Source organism: Stegostoma tigrinum, chromosome 19, assembly GCF_030684315.1.
Source record: "Stegostoma tigrinum isolate sSteTig4 chromosome 19, sSteTig4.hap1, whole genome shotgun sequence".
In the NCBI taxonomy this organism is placed as follows: Eukaryota; Metazoa; Chordata; class Chondrichthyes; order Orectolobiformes; family Stegostomatidae; genus Stegostoma; species Stegostoma tigrinum.
Window position 1 is genome coordinate 18088004 of NC_081372.1, and position 14412 is coordinate 18102415.

General features: G+C 41.3%; 1 protein-coding gene across 4 annotated transcripts in view; it reads left to right on the forward strand.

Annotated features, from left to right (window-relative positions):
• The window catches only part of LOC125461330 (calcium-responsive transactivator-like), a 121313-nt gene that overhangs the window by 65232 nt on the left and 41669 nt on the right, over positions 1–14412 (forward strand). For 3 of the 4 annotated variants that reach the window (XM_048549976.2, XM_048549975.2, XM_048549978.1), the window contains exon 11: positions 7765–7882. The exons of the other annotated variant lie outside the window; for it this stretch is intronic. In XM_048549976.2, the coding sequence (XP_048405933.1) occupies positions 7765–7882 (118 nt within the window). The remainder of the gene's footprint in view (positions 1–7764; positions 7883–14412) is intronic. 4 annotated transcript variants of the gene reach the window in all.

Here is a 14412-nt window from a genome sequence, read left to right on the forward strand (position 1 = left end):
TCCATCTTACCTTAAATTGAGAAATCTTAACTGATGCACAACGCTCTTTGAAATCCCATTTTTACAACAGAATCCAGTGTGAGTTGGAGGGAAACTTTGACATGATCTTGTTCCAGTGTGCTTACTGGCCGTGTACTTCTGTGTGATAGAGGTCAGGGGTTTGGGAGGTGCTCTTTAAGTAGGCTTAGCGGGTTAATGCCCTGCATCTTGTAATTATTACATGAAGTAAATATTTAACATTGATAGGGTGCTGACCAAATTGCATTGCCCTAGATGATGTCAAACATCTTGAATGCTGTAGAGATGAAGACCACTCCGTCGTGCTCCAGACTTGAGCCTTCTAGAGGGTGAAGAGGCTTTGGTGGGGGGGTCAGGAGATGAGCCACTCACAACAGAATATGTAGTCTCTCACTTGCTGTTTTTGCTTTTTTTTCCTGGTCCTGCAGTTTCTGTGAAATGGTGACCTCTTGGATGTTATCAGAAGTTTAGACATTGCTAGTTCTGGAGTACAGACCATTTTTATTGTTGGCATGTTGTTGGGGACTTCCATTGTTGTTATATCTACTGCATTCATCTAATTCTTGATAGCATGTGTTATGAATCAAATTGGCAGAATTGTTGATGTGCTCCTGAGGACACATCTGAGATTGGTCATTCCCTCTGCATTTCTGGCTGAAGGCTGTTTATGTGCTTCAGTCTTTTCTTCTGGACTTGAGTGCTGGGCTGTAATGCCATTGAGGATGAGCACTCTCATGGATCCCTCTCCTCTTGTTAGTTGTCTGACATATACCACTTTTCAGACTGATTATGTAGGACTGCACATCTTTAATCAGGTCACTTACTGAGCTGTGCCTAGTTCCATTTCACCCAGTCTCTCTGCTGAGACAAACTAGAGGGGAATTCAGGCTTGGCCACAATTCTTAACCGTCCTTTGAATATTGGAATAATGTGAGAGAACTAGAGGGCTGTAAGTGATATTATTCAAAAAGGAAGTGAAGGATAAACCTGATGTCAACCATTTAATAGCACCAAGTTAGAGTTCAACAGGTTTATTTGAAAACACAAGCTTTCAGACCCTCACTCCTTCTTCAAGTGTTAACATGTGAAAAAGGAGCGATGCTTCGAAAGCTTGTGTTTTCAAATAAACCTGTTGGACTCTAACCTGAGTGTGGTCTGATTTCCGACCTTATACACGCAGTACCATTAGGAGTAAAACTAGTAGATACCATCGCCAAGGAAAGATTAATCCTCTGCTAGAAACCTATTAAGTAATAAGCAGCAGCTAGTAATGATTTTTTTGAAGGTATATGAAGCAATAGATAGGGTTGATGCAGATAATATGGTAGATGTTGTACACATAGACTTTGAAAAACTTATGATGGAAGTACCTCATTTGTTCAGAAAGAAATAGCATTCAACGAATGGTGGCAAAGGATAGGAACCAGAAGGGAATTCAAGGGGCCATAAACTCCATGATGAAAAAGGAAAGTCATGGCAGATGTAATTTACCACAGATAAGAGTGATGTGATACCCTTCAGGTGAAATAATATGCAAAGACAGTATAATCTAACAGCATCAGAGATAATGGGAACTGCAGATGCTGGAGAATCCGAGATAACAAAATGTGGAGCTGGATGAACACAGCAGGTCAAGCAGCATCTCAGGAGCACAAAAGCTGACGTTTCGGGCCTAGACTCTTCAACAGAGAGTATGAAGTGTCTAGGTCCAAAACGTCAGCTTTTGTGCTCCTGAGATGCTGCTTGGCCTGCTGTGTTCATCCAGCTTCACACTTTGTTATCTTATAATCTAACTGCATAGTAGTTGGAGGGGTACAAGAGCAGAGAAAGCTTGAGGGTACAAACTGTCAAATCCTTGAAGCTGCAGAGAGTTAATAAGGTTAAGAAAATGTGGTATCTTAAATAAGGAACTAAATACAAAAGGAAGAAGTCCAACCATGCCTTTTAGAAATATTTGATTAGATCTCAGCTGGAATATTGAATCCAATTCTGCGCACCATGCTTTAGAAATTTAGATATTGAGGCTCTGGAGAGGGTTAAGAAATGATTCCTAGGATAATAGAATTATAGAGTCCTTATAGTTTGGATTCAGGCTATTCAGCCCATCGGGTCCACACTGACCCTCCAAAGAGCATCCCACCCAGAGCCCATCCCTCTAACACTGTGTTTCCCTTTGGCTAACCCATCTAGCCTGAAAATTCCGAGACACTTTGATTTAGTATGGCCAATCCACTTAACCTATACATCTTTGGACTGCGGGAGGAAATGGGAGCATCTGTGTCAAAGCCAAGCAGGCACAAGAAGAATGTGCAAACACCACACAGACAGTTGCCCGAGGGTGGAATCGAACCTGGGTTCCTGGCGCCATGAGGCAGCAGTGCTAACTGCTGAGCCACCATGACACCCTAGATGACACAAGAGATGAGAGGATTCAGATATATTGTGAGCTCAGAGAACAGGGATTGTTTCCTTCCGAGCAGAGTAAATGGGAGGCCGACTAGTGATGTTCAACATCATGAGTATTTTCATCCTGTAACTAGGGATAAACTATTTCTTCTGGCAACTGGTTTCGAAATCAAAGATGATATGAGATGAAAGAACTATAGTGAAAATGAGGATTTTCCTTCAGATTGAGTTGTCAAGATCTGGAGCACACTACCAAGAAAGTGTCGGGATGAGATCCCCTGTTAGAACTTCCAAAAGACAATTGAACATGTACCTGAAGAAGACGAAGTTTTGGGAATGTGGGGTTTCAGACTAAATTGAACACCTATTTCAAAAAGGTGGCACACTTATGATGGGGCAAATGGCTTCCTTGAACTCTGTAAGATTCTGTAATGTCTTAATTTAGCATATACCCAGTCCTGTGTTGTGGCTTCACCAAACTGACTGCTGAGTTTCAGGTATTCCTTACGTTGGTCCTGGTGTTCTTCTCTGTCTGTACTCATTAAAGCAGGGTTGTCTGCCTGGCTCGATGGCAAAAGTAATGAGGATTTGTTGAGCCATGAAACTAAGGATTGTGGTAAAATTCAAATTTGTTATGGCTGCCGTTGATGGCTTGTGTTGCTTAATGAATGCCAAGATTTGAGCTGCTAATTTTGTGCTAAATTTAACCCACATAGTACTGTGGTATTGCCATACCAAATGATGAACGGTGCCCTCAGTGCGATTGTACAGATCAGTAGTTAGATGACATAAAATTCTAGTGTGATACATTATATCTTGCCGTTTATCCCATTGTACCTACATCTGCTGTTTGCAAGAGATGTAATTAGACCCACTTGCCTCTCTCTCGACGCAACACAGCATTTTTTTTTCCATTTATCTGATACCCCTTTCAAAATGATAACTGAATTAGTTTCCACCATCATATCAGGCAATGCATCATAGATTGTAATGTGCAGCATATGTCGTTCTCTCCTTGCAAAACCTCTAGTTCTTTCGCCACTTACTTTTTAAATCTGTCTCCCATGGTTACTAACACTTCTTGCCAGAGGAAACTGTTTTATTTGCATGTTTGTGAGATGTGGGTGTCTCTAACTGGGCCAGCATTTATTGCCCATTCTTAACTGCCTTTGACAAGGTACTAGTGAATAGCCTTCCTGAACTGCTGTAGTCCATGTGATGAACAGGCACACAGTGTGGAGATGCCGGTGTTGGACTGGGGTTGACAAGGTCAGAAATCAGATAGCACCAGGTTAGAGTCCAACAGGTTTAGATGAAAACACAAGCTTTCAGAGCCTCACTCCTCCTCCAAGTGTTAATATGTGAAGAAGGAGCGAGGCTTCGAAAGCTTGTGTTTTCAAATAAATCTGTTGGACCTCAACCTGGATGTTGTTTGATTTCCGACCTTATACACGCAATGTTATTAGGAATGCATTCTAGGATCAGAGCAGCACAGTGACACAGTGGTTAGCACTGCTGCCTCACAACATCAGGAACCCAGGTTCAATTCCAACATTGGGTGACAGTGTGGAGTTTGCATGTTCTCCCTGTGTCTGCGTGTGTTTCCTCTGGATGTTCTGGTTTCCTCCCACAGTCCAAAGATGCACAAGTTAGGTAGATTGGCCATGTTAAATTGCCCTGTAGTGTCCAGGGATGTGCAGAATGGCCATGGGCCAAAAGAAAAAGCTCCATGCAGGGTTACAGGTATAGGGTAAAGGTTGGATCAGTTGGGATGCTCTTCAGAAGATGGGCCAAGCGGCCTCTATTTGCACTGTAGGGATTCTGTGGTTCTATGATTTTGAGTTAGTAACATTGAAGGAACAATAATTGTGTTTCAAGTCAGGACGGTGTCTGATTTCGAGGGGTGGTTAGAGATAGTGGTTCCCGAGTGTCTGGAAGTGGAGGCTGTAGGTTTGGAACAGCCTGTCAAGTGAGGTTTGGTGAGTTGCTGCAGTGCAGCTTGTAAATAGTACACACAATGTCTAGAGATGGCGAAAGGAGCAACTGTGTATAAAATGCCAGATAGGGCACCAATCAAGAGGGGAAACTGGCTTGTTTGGCTGGTGTTGAGTTTCATGAATTTTATTGGAGCTGTCCCCAGTCAGAGGATTGAGAGTTTCTCTTGCAACCCTGACCTGCTTATGTAGATGGCATCCAGGCTTTGAGCTAGAGCATTTTACCCAATACAGAGTTCCCAGTCTTTGATCTATTTTTGTAGCCCCAATATTTGTGGGGCTGCTTCCATCTGATTTATGGTCAATGGTAACCCCTGGACTGGTGATAATGGGGAATCCTGTAAGGCTTGCTACCTGTAGATATGGACTGTTTCAACGTCAGAGGAGTTGTGACTGATATTAGATTATTGTTCAATTATCAGTGGATGTCTCTATTGTTGATTTTATGGTAGAGTGGAGGTTACTGGTGAAACACCTGAAGGTGTTTGGGCCTAGGACACTACTCTCAGTTTCCGTTTGATCTATCAAAACTCTTCAAGGTTATGCACACCTCTATCAAACCACCCTTTTTGATCTTCCCCCCTGTAAGAAAAAAGTACTCCGATATCTTTAGTTTCTCCACATCACTGAAGTCTATCATTCCTGGTAGCATCCTTTGTAAGTTTCCTTTGCACCCTCTGAAACCTCAAGATCCTTTCTGCAGTTTGGTGCCCACCATTGACCAGCATGCTCCAGTTGAAATTTAACCAGTGTTTTCTAACAGTTTAGCATAACTTCCTTGCTTTTGTAATCTATATCTCTACATGTTAAGCCAAGAATCATGAATGCCATTTCAAAATCTTTTTCTATTTCTCCTGCACCTTCAAAGCTTGTGTTTGTGCATCCTGGGTTGCACTGTTCCATTAAAATTGAACCATAATGTTTTTATTGCCTCTCCTCATTCCTCTTATTAAAATTAATCACAACTTATCTCTGTTTAAATTTTATCTTCTACAAGTCTTCCCATTCTGCCCATCTCTGCCCTAGAATTATGTTACTGTATTTACTTCTCAATGTGTATTACATTGGTATGTTTCCTCTGACAGACTTTGAGGTGGCGAATTTCTTACCTACAGAATTTCCAGCCTCCAATTTGCTTTTGTAGCCATAACATTGTATGGTATTCCAGTTAAGTTTCTGATCAGTGGAGTGCTCAGGATGTTGATGGTGAGCCATTCAACCATCATGATGCCATTGACAATCAAAGGGTTAGGAGTTATTGGACATGGTCATTGTCTAACAATCTGGGTGGCACAAATGTTATTACATCTTAACAATGCCTTTGAAAGTCCTTAACCTTCTGTATTATTTCATTAAATAACTCAATCAAATTCATCAAGCGTGACTCGCCTTTCATAAATCCAAGCTTGCTTTCACATACAAGCCCATACTCTTCCGAATGTTGACTCATTTTGTCCCAGCTTGCTGGCTTTAAAGACTTCCTCACCACTAACATTTCTCCGACTGACCTACAGTTACTGGATTTGTCCTTTCTCCTGGTGAAAGAATTTTTGTTGGTTCTCTGTAATGCAGTGTAGAAGTGGTCCCACGCATTTCACGTGGTAAACATCTCACAATAAGATGTGGACGACCCAAGTATCAAAGCTTGTTGCTTTCTGAACCAAGTTGCTCCAGTTAGCATCACCTAGGAAAATGAAATAAATCCAAGATAGCCTTATATAGCCTGCCCTGTAAACTGTGTTCTAAACAATAGCTGAATATAAGACAAAATCGTAAAAATACTGTGTAATACAGGCCGCAACTGCATAGACAGAAGCAGCATTAATGAGCAGAATGTGACTGATGTTGGGACTTTATTTAGATGATGAGCACACACTGGCAGCTGGACTGCATTGACAATTTACCGGACTTGCCCTCCCAATTGATCACTGCCAGGCAAGCATTGCAATCTGTCAACACACATCATAGAAGCCTCAGCTGCTGCACTGGGAAGCATTGGTGCTGCCAGTGGAGGCTGAGGAGCATGAGAGCACCTCAGCATAGAAGCGACCAGGAGCCAGTAAACGATTTAATTTTAAAGATCAGGTGGCCAAGGGTAGTAGGCCTGACCATTGGTGGAAAACCCTCCAGTGATAATGTTGGACCGTGGGCATATTATTTATTGCTGGTTCTGAGCCATGGGCCTTCTAGCTGTGTGTTTGACACTGCCAAAATGTCGGCAGGTTTAGGGTTTGGGCTGGTCGCCAGATTCAGTGCCCTGATGTCATGCTGGTAGTCAAAGTACTATTTGATAAGAAACTAAATATTTGGTGAGAGACCATAAAATGACAGTGTAATTTGACATATTGTCAGATTCTTGTCAATGGCATTTGAAATACCCAAGCAAATGAAATACTAAAGGGCTTAAGAGGTGGATATCATTTCCAAGAAGGCCAAAGACTGAATTGGCTCAGAGATGTGACATTAATCTGTGTTCTCATTAAGCCTTCACAACTTTTTTTTTAAAGTTTTGTTTTTGCATTGGGAATCAAATGGAAGATCACCATAATCTGTGATACTTTAGCCTTGTAAAACTATTATCTGTAATGCTGAAAACAGGCTAAACAATCCCTACCCTCATTTTGAGTCAGACCTCTGTTTCAACCTCCAAACCTATGCACACTTTAATTTCTGCCTGTAAACACGTACCTCGATAAAACAGATTGTTGAGAAATAATTCTTTGAACATCGGTACGCTTGGATAAACTATGCTAACTGTACAATTAGCTAATATTAGCTTGTGATATGCCCATTTTAGTACAGATTTTCATGTGCATCTTTACAGGAAATACCTTGCTGACATCAGATTTGTTTTCGTTATGGCTGTCAGGAATGCCAGAGCAGTGATTCCTGCAAGATCAAAATAAATTCTTAACAAAAATTAACTATTATTAAGACAATAATATAAAAAAAACTTATTCTTTCTCTTACCCAATCAATAGATTCTTCACCATGGGGCAAAGGCAGAAACTCGAAGATAGGAAGCAATTACGACATCAAAGTGCGGGATGGCTCAGACATGCTTATGATAGCTAGCGGCGCTCCCTTTTGTCTAATGTTGGTCCACCTTCCATTTGATGAATGTATTCTGCAATATATCCATCTGCAGCACTGCAGTGTTTTTCTATGAGACCTTTTAGAAGCTTGAGGCATGGTCCAGTTTATTTGATGTAGTGCTCCTGGGCTTTAATCCCTCTACAAGATATTTATTTGTGCTGAGGAGTGGTGAAAAAATCAATCACTTGATGATTTGTTCCCACACTCTGGAAGATGTATCTCTTCAGTTGTTCTTTCTCTTTGTGCTCAGTGCAACAATCCAGCTGAGGTGCTAGACGTGAGTGTGGGACTGCAAATCAACACTGCCAGCACCATGACTTCAAATCAGAAACGGGCCTCTGGCACAGCTTTGGAGGTACTGCATACAGGTGAGAGCAGCACAATCTCGGGCATCAGAGACAACGTCTTTAGTGGGTACATCTGGTGACTGGTCAGGATGCCCTTAGGCTTTCTCCAACCCTCAGGGTATCAATCTGTCAGAACCTCCCCTGTTGACGTCATGTCTTAAGTTGTTCCTCGGTTACATGTATTCAAGAGGAATGTTCTAATGCCATAACTAGCCTTACATGCTTTAACCTGGCTGCATCCCTGACCACGGCCCTTTTTTGGATTTTGCAATCATTAATAATGATCACGATTATTATATACATTGAGGGTAGTGTAATCACACCAGCCAAAAATAATGATCACGATTATTATATACATTGAGGGTAGTGTAATCACACCAGCCTTAAATGGGCAGATCCTTCTTTCAAATCAACCTGTTCAGAGATATTATTGCACTCCTCTGAAGCAGGTGGTACTTGAACCCAAGCCTCCTTGCTCAGAATATAGTGATACTGCCACTGTAGCCACGACAGCCCTCTTTAACAGGGCAGGCATATCAAGATGTGCTGGTATGCATCAAACTACCCCATAGCTTTCATTGGCTTTGTTAAATTGTCACAGCATCCGAGCATTAACTAATTCCCTGTGAACCATAGAATCCAAGGTGCAATTACTTAGTCATTCAACTCATCCATTTTGGATACCAGAATAACAGCCAAATCTTTTGAAAACTGGATCAGTTGAGACGCCTCATTACAAGAACAGCTGAATATCTTAATATTGAGCTTGTCAAGCAATAGTAGTTGGACAGAAAATGTTGTAAAGACAGAGATGGAAGTTGAAATGGTGTTTTTGGTAGCAACATCTATCAAGAGTGTAATTGCTTTGATAGCAAGGCTGGCATGTCTCATTTGTAGATGAATCCCCCATCCCAATCCAGATTAGATGAGTAACATAATATATATGTTGCTGTATCTAATGAGCTGTAATTAAGTCCATTGCCTTAACTATGCTTTTTAATCGCTGAAGTTATTGAGCAGTCTGAGTTTCAACAAAACCTCCATTTGACACATATTCCGTTCACAGTGAAGATAAGCATTGGGTGAATTTCTAATTAAATTTATGAAGAATTATGAATTAGATTCTTTCAGATTTTTTTACTGATGCTTTATTTAAAACAGTGAGTATTGGAAGGGATTGACACTTATTGACTAAATGACTATCAATATGATACTGGCCATTGTGGTACTGCATGATGTTAGTGCTGTAGTCACAAAGCAACCTTAGTAGCAATATGTCACAGGGTAACTACACCTACTTCCACTCTGACAAAACATAATAACAACTACTATGGGAAATTTCAGTAAAAGTTACGCTTTGAGCTGAGGTGAAACAGTTTTGGTGAAGTAATAAGGTGAGTTTACTATGTAGCCTTCCCGTGCCATCCCCAATTCGGTGTTTGACATGAATAGTGAATATATTCCATTCTATTTTCTGGAAGAACCCATAACTGCACAAAGAAATGTACCACTGACACTGTTACAGAGAAGTTAGTGAAGGTTTTTAGCTTTTAAGGACAGAGACCCAAATTAACCAAATGACGTTTCTGACCATCTTCCTTATTTTAATTTTTATTCATCTTACTCACTGATTTATTCCAGAGTAATTCCTCTGCCATCAAAATTATACACGAGCATTTAAAGTATTTAATGAGAAGACTGAAATGTAGGGAATTCTGATTGATAATTTTTCTGTTTTTTAAAGCACTGATGAGATTTACTTCAAACCCAAAGATTTTCTTACTCTTGTATGAACTGCAAATCTTTGCATGAGGCCAAAAATTGGTAACCTTCTCTCTTATAATTCCCAAGAATTATTAGCAAGAGGGCCAATGGCAAGGACAGTGGGTACAGAATCCATTACTGTGTCACTAGGTAATTAACTTGGGATCTGATATCCTTTTAAGTAGAATTCTGTTCCGAGTGGAACATGTTTTAGGCCAGAATGTAATGGAGCCTTTAAGGACACTTCTGATTTTTGGAAGACTATGTTGCTATATAGGTATCTGTCTAGACTATTCATGGTCCCATGGAACTTTTCTACCCCTGGATATTGTAAGTGACTACTGAACCTGTCCTGACATGGCAGGTTTAGTAGTTAGTTGCAGAGATGCACATAATAACTGAATTTTCAGCTATTCTCAGTGCCTTGGTTATCTCTGAATTGATTATGCAGTTTTCATAAATATTATATATTATTTTAAAGTTGTGCCTTGGCTTCTCCACTCTAAATGATGCCTTTATCTCTCTGCTTCTTACAAAAGCAGTTATTCTGTGCCTGTCCTGCATGCAAAACAAAACTTTTCACTGTATCTAGGTACATGTGACAACAATAAATCAAATAAATAAATTGGTATATGGGTTCCGTGATCACAGCAGCCTTTTGTATGCTATTTTATTCAAAGGGGTATAGTTATCTATGAACCTGAAATGATAACTGTGTCAGGCCATCTATTCATGAGCAATGCAACAAGTGTTCTTTTGCATTCACCCAGCTTCTAAGATAGTGTTATCTTGTAATTGAGGTGAGAAAAATGGCAGGGGAAGGGGGAAACGAACTGTAAATGCTGCCATTTTAGGACTTATGTTCTTGTTCCGATCTACCCAATGGGTAGGAGTTGGTTTTGGAGATGAACAACACTGAAAAGTGGCCCTACTGGCCAACATGCCTGATGCCTGGCTCCAAATCACCTTGTGTTTTTGTGGAGGTGGGATTGGAACCAACAGTACTGTCCACCCACATACAATTAGATTAATTAAATAAGTGTAATTAGAGAAGCCAATGCAGGATGTTCCAGTCAGCCCCTACATCCCTGTCCAAAGATGGCTGAATCTGCAGATGGGAGACTGGAATCTTCAGAGATCGCAATCCCTAGCTGAGTATATAAGCAGCTATAGTCTGACCTAAAGAGAGGCTCCCCTTGCCCCAGAGCCCCTTTTACCCTGACTGCTAAATCACACTTTTCAGTTAAAGATCTGAAGAGGTTGGAGACGTAGAACCTTAATGTTGAAGTCTCCTCTCTGCAAATTACCTCCTATTATTTGCCTGCTACTCCTCTCACACTGAAAAGTCTCAGATGCAGGCTTCAAGAGCTTTTAATTGGATGGAGAGGCTTTCTCTGGACCAACTTCAGGGTCCCCTCAACCAGAAAATTGATAGTTTGACTGTTTCTCTGGAGATAGATTCTGGATCCAGCCACAGCTGCAGCTTCTGTTTCTTTATTTTTGTCAGAGCGAAGTCAACCCAATGGGTAGGAGTTGGTTTTAGAGATGAACAACACTGAAAAGTGGCCCTACCGGCCAACATGCCTGATGTCTGGTTCCAAATCACCTTGTGTTTTTGTGGAAGTGGGATTGGAACCAACAGTGCTGTCCACCCACATACAATTAAATTAATTAAATAAGTGTAATTAGAGAAGCCAATGCAGGATGTTCCGGTCAGCCCCTACATCCCTGTCCAAAGCAGGCTGAATCTGCAGATGGGAAGTCAACCTTATTGTACAAAATGCGGAGGAATGGAATTGTGGGAGATATAGCAGTTTGGATCAGCAATTGGCTTGCTGAAAGAAGACAGAGGGTGGTAGTTGATGGGAAATGTTCATCCTGGAGACCAGTTACTAGTGGTGTACCGCAAGGGTTGGTGTTGGGTCCACTGCTGTTTGTCATTTTTATAATCGACCTGGATGAAGGCGTAGAAGGATGGGTTAGTAAATTTGCAGACGACACCAAGGTCGGTGGAGTTGTGGACAGTGACGAAGGATGCTATAGGTTGCAGAGAGACATAGATAAGCTGCAGAGCTGGGCTGAGAGGTGGCAAATGGAGTTTAATGCAGACAAGTGTGAGGTGATGCACTTTGGTTGGAGTAACCGGAAGGCAAAGTACTGGGCTAATGGTAAGATTCTTAGCAATGTAGATGAGCAGAGAGATCTCGGTGTCCGTGTACACAGATCCTTGAAAGTTGCCACCCAGGTTGACAGGGCTGTCAAGAAGGCATACAGTGTTTTAGCTTTTATTAATAGAGGAACCAAGAGGTTATGGTGAAGCTGGTCAAAAATCTGGTGCGGCCGCACTTGAAGTATTGCGTACAGTTCTGGTCATCGCATTATAAGAAGGATGTGGAAGCTTTGGAAAGGGTGCAGAGGAGATTTACTAGGATGTTGCCTGGTATGGAGGGAAGGTCTTACGAGGAAAGGCTGAGGGACTTGAGGCTGTTTTCATTAGAGAGAAGAAGGTTGAGAGGTGACTTAATTGAAACATATAAAATAATCAGAGGGTTAGATAGGGTGGATAGGGAGAGTCTTTTTCCTAGGATGGTGACGGCGAGCACGAGGGGGCATAGCTTTAAATTGAGGGGTGAAAGATATAGGACAGATGTCAGAGGTAGCTTCTTTACTCAGAGAGGAGTAAGGGAATGGAACGCTTTGCCTGCAACGGTAGTAGATTCGCCAACTTTGGGTACATTTAAGTAGTCATTGGACAAGCATATGGACGTACATGGAATAGTGTAGGTTAGATGGGCTTGAGATCGGTATGACAGGTCGGCACAACATCGAGGGCTGAAGGGCCTGTACTGTGCTGTAATGTTCTATGTCCAACCTTTTTGTCCCTCATTTCTTTCTCTCGTTATTGGTAGCACTCTTTAATCGGCAGTTTAATCATGAAAATATATTTCTGTGGATATTCCCTAGCAACTGGAAATCACTTCCTGTGTCTACGCTGTCAAGCCTCTTCAGAAACTTGTATGGCTGAGGTTTACTCTTAATGTTGTGAACATCATATCTCAAAAAATTGATGAAACTGGCACACAGAATGTTATGATCCAAGGAATAAATCATTAGTTTTTGTCGAAGCTGTGGAGGTAGGTCAGGATCCTGGAATTTTTTTAAAGGAAGAAGGGTGAATTGACTTCTGTGTCCAGGAGAGCTTTTTGGATCCAGAAAGTAGAAAACCTTACAAGGGAGTGGCAGTGCTGGACTCAATTTTAAGAAACAAAGTGAATGAAGTGGTAGAACTGTCAGTGGAAGAGGATTTTTTGTGAGTGACCAAAACTCAGTAAGTTTTAAAGTAGTTATGGAAAAGGATAAAATTGGGCTGGAAGTAAAAGTTCTAATTTGGTCAACTTAATTCTGATAAGACGGGATCTGGCTAAAGTGGACTGTGGGCAGTTTCTTGTAGAGAAATTTACGTCAGAGCAGTGGGAGGCAATTAAACAGGAAATAGTGAGAGTGTAGGGCCAACATCTTTCAGTACAGGCGAAGGAGGCAGCAAACAAGTCCAGGAACCCTGAATGTTGAGGAATATGCAGGACTGGATAAGGAATAAAAGGGAAACTTATGGTAGTTATCAAAAGCTAAAAACAGTTGAAGCCCTAGGGAAGTATGGTAAATGCAGACAGCTCTTTAAATAAAGGGGACATGAAAAGCACTGGTTAGTAAAATATAGGATAGACCAAATATGTTTTCTAGGTATATTAAAGGCAGAAGGCTTATTAGAGACCAAACCTAAGTGGGACCGGAAGACAGACGAGATTTTTAATAGTATCAGAGATAATGGGAACTGCAGATGCTGGAGATTCCAAGATAATAAAATGTGAGGCTGGATGAACACAGCAGGCCAAGCAGCATCTCAGGAGCACAAAAGCTGACGTTTCGGGCCTAGGCCCTCTCTGATGAAGGGTCTAGGCCCGAAACGTCAGCTTTTGTGCTCCTGAGATGCTGCTTGGCCTGCTGTGTTCATCCAGCCTCACATTTTATTATCTTGAGATTTTTAATGATTAGTTTGTAATCGCTATTTTGAAGAACATAGAGTAGAGAAGTCGGTGAGTGTGATTGTGCTTGTGATAAATGTGAACAAATTAGTATTGAAAAGGAAGAAGTATTAGCAGGACTAAAACTGGATAGATCCCAAGCCCAAAGGAGATATATCCTAGGCAGCTGTGAGAGGCAAAGATAGAGATTATAGTGGCCTTGACTTTAATTTTCAAATTATCTGTAGACACAGGAGAGGAGAGTTGCTAGGGGATTGGAAGAAGTTAATGTACCATTATTCAAGAAGGGTGGTGGGGATAAACCTGGGAACAACAGGCCAGTGAAAATAACGTCTGTCGTGGGGAAACTTCTGGAAAAAATTTTGAGGGGCAGAATTTTTCTCCACTTGGAGTCACAAGGATTCATCAAGGATTGTCTGCATGTCTTAGTCAGTCTGAGATCAGATCTAGCAAATTTGGTTGACTTTTTTGTGGCAGTGTGTAGATGAGGATAGTGCAACTGATGTTGTTTATATAAACTTCAGAAAGGCTTATGACAAAGTGTCTCACGGAAAACAGGTCAGGAATTACCCTTGGGATCCAGGGCAATTTGGCAAGGTAGATTCAGAAGTGGCTCAGCAGCAAGAGGGATAGAGTGCTGTTTGAAGGTTGCTTTGTGAATGGAAGCCTGTGTTCAATGGCATTTGACAGAGTTTGGTACTGGGTCCCTTGCAGTTTGTAGTGTACATTAATAATTCAGACATG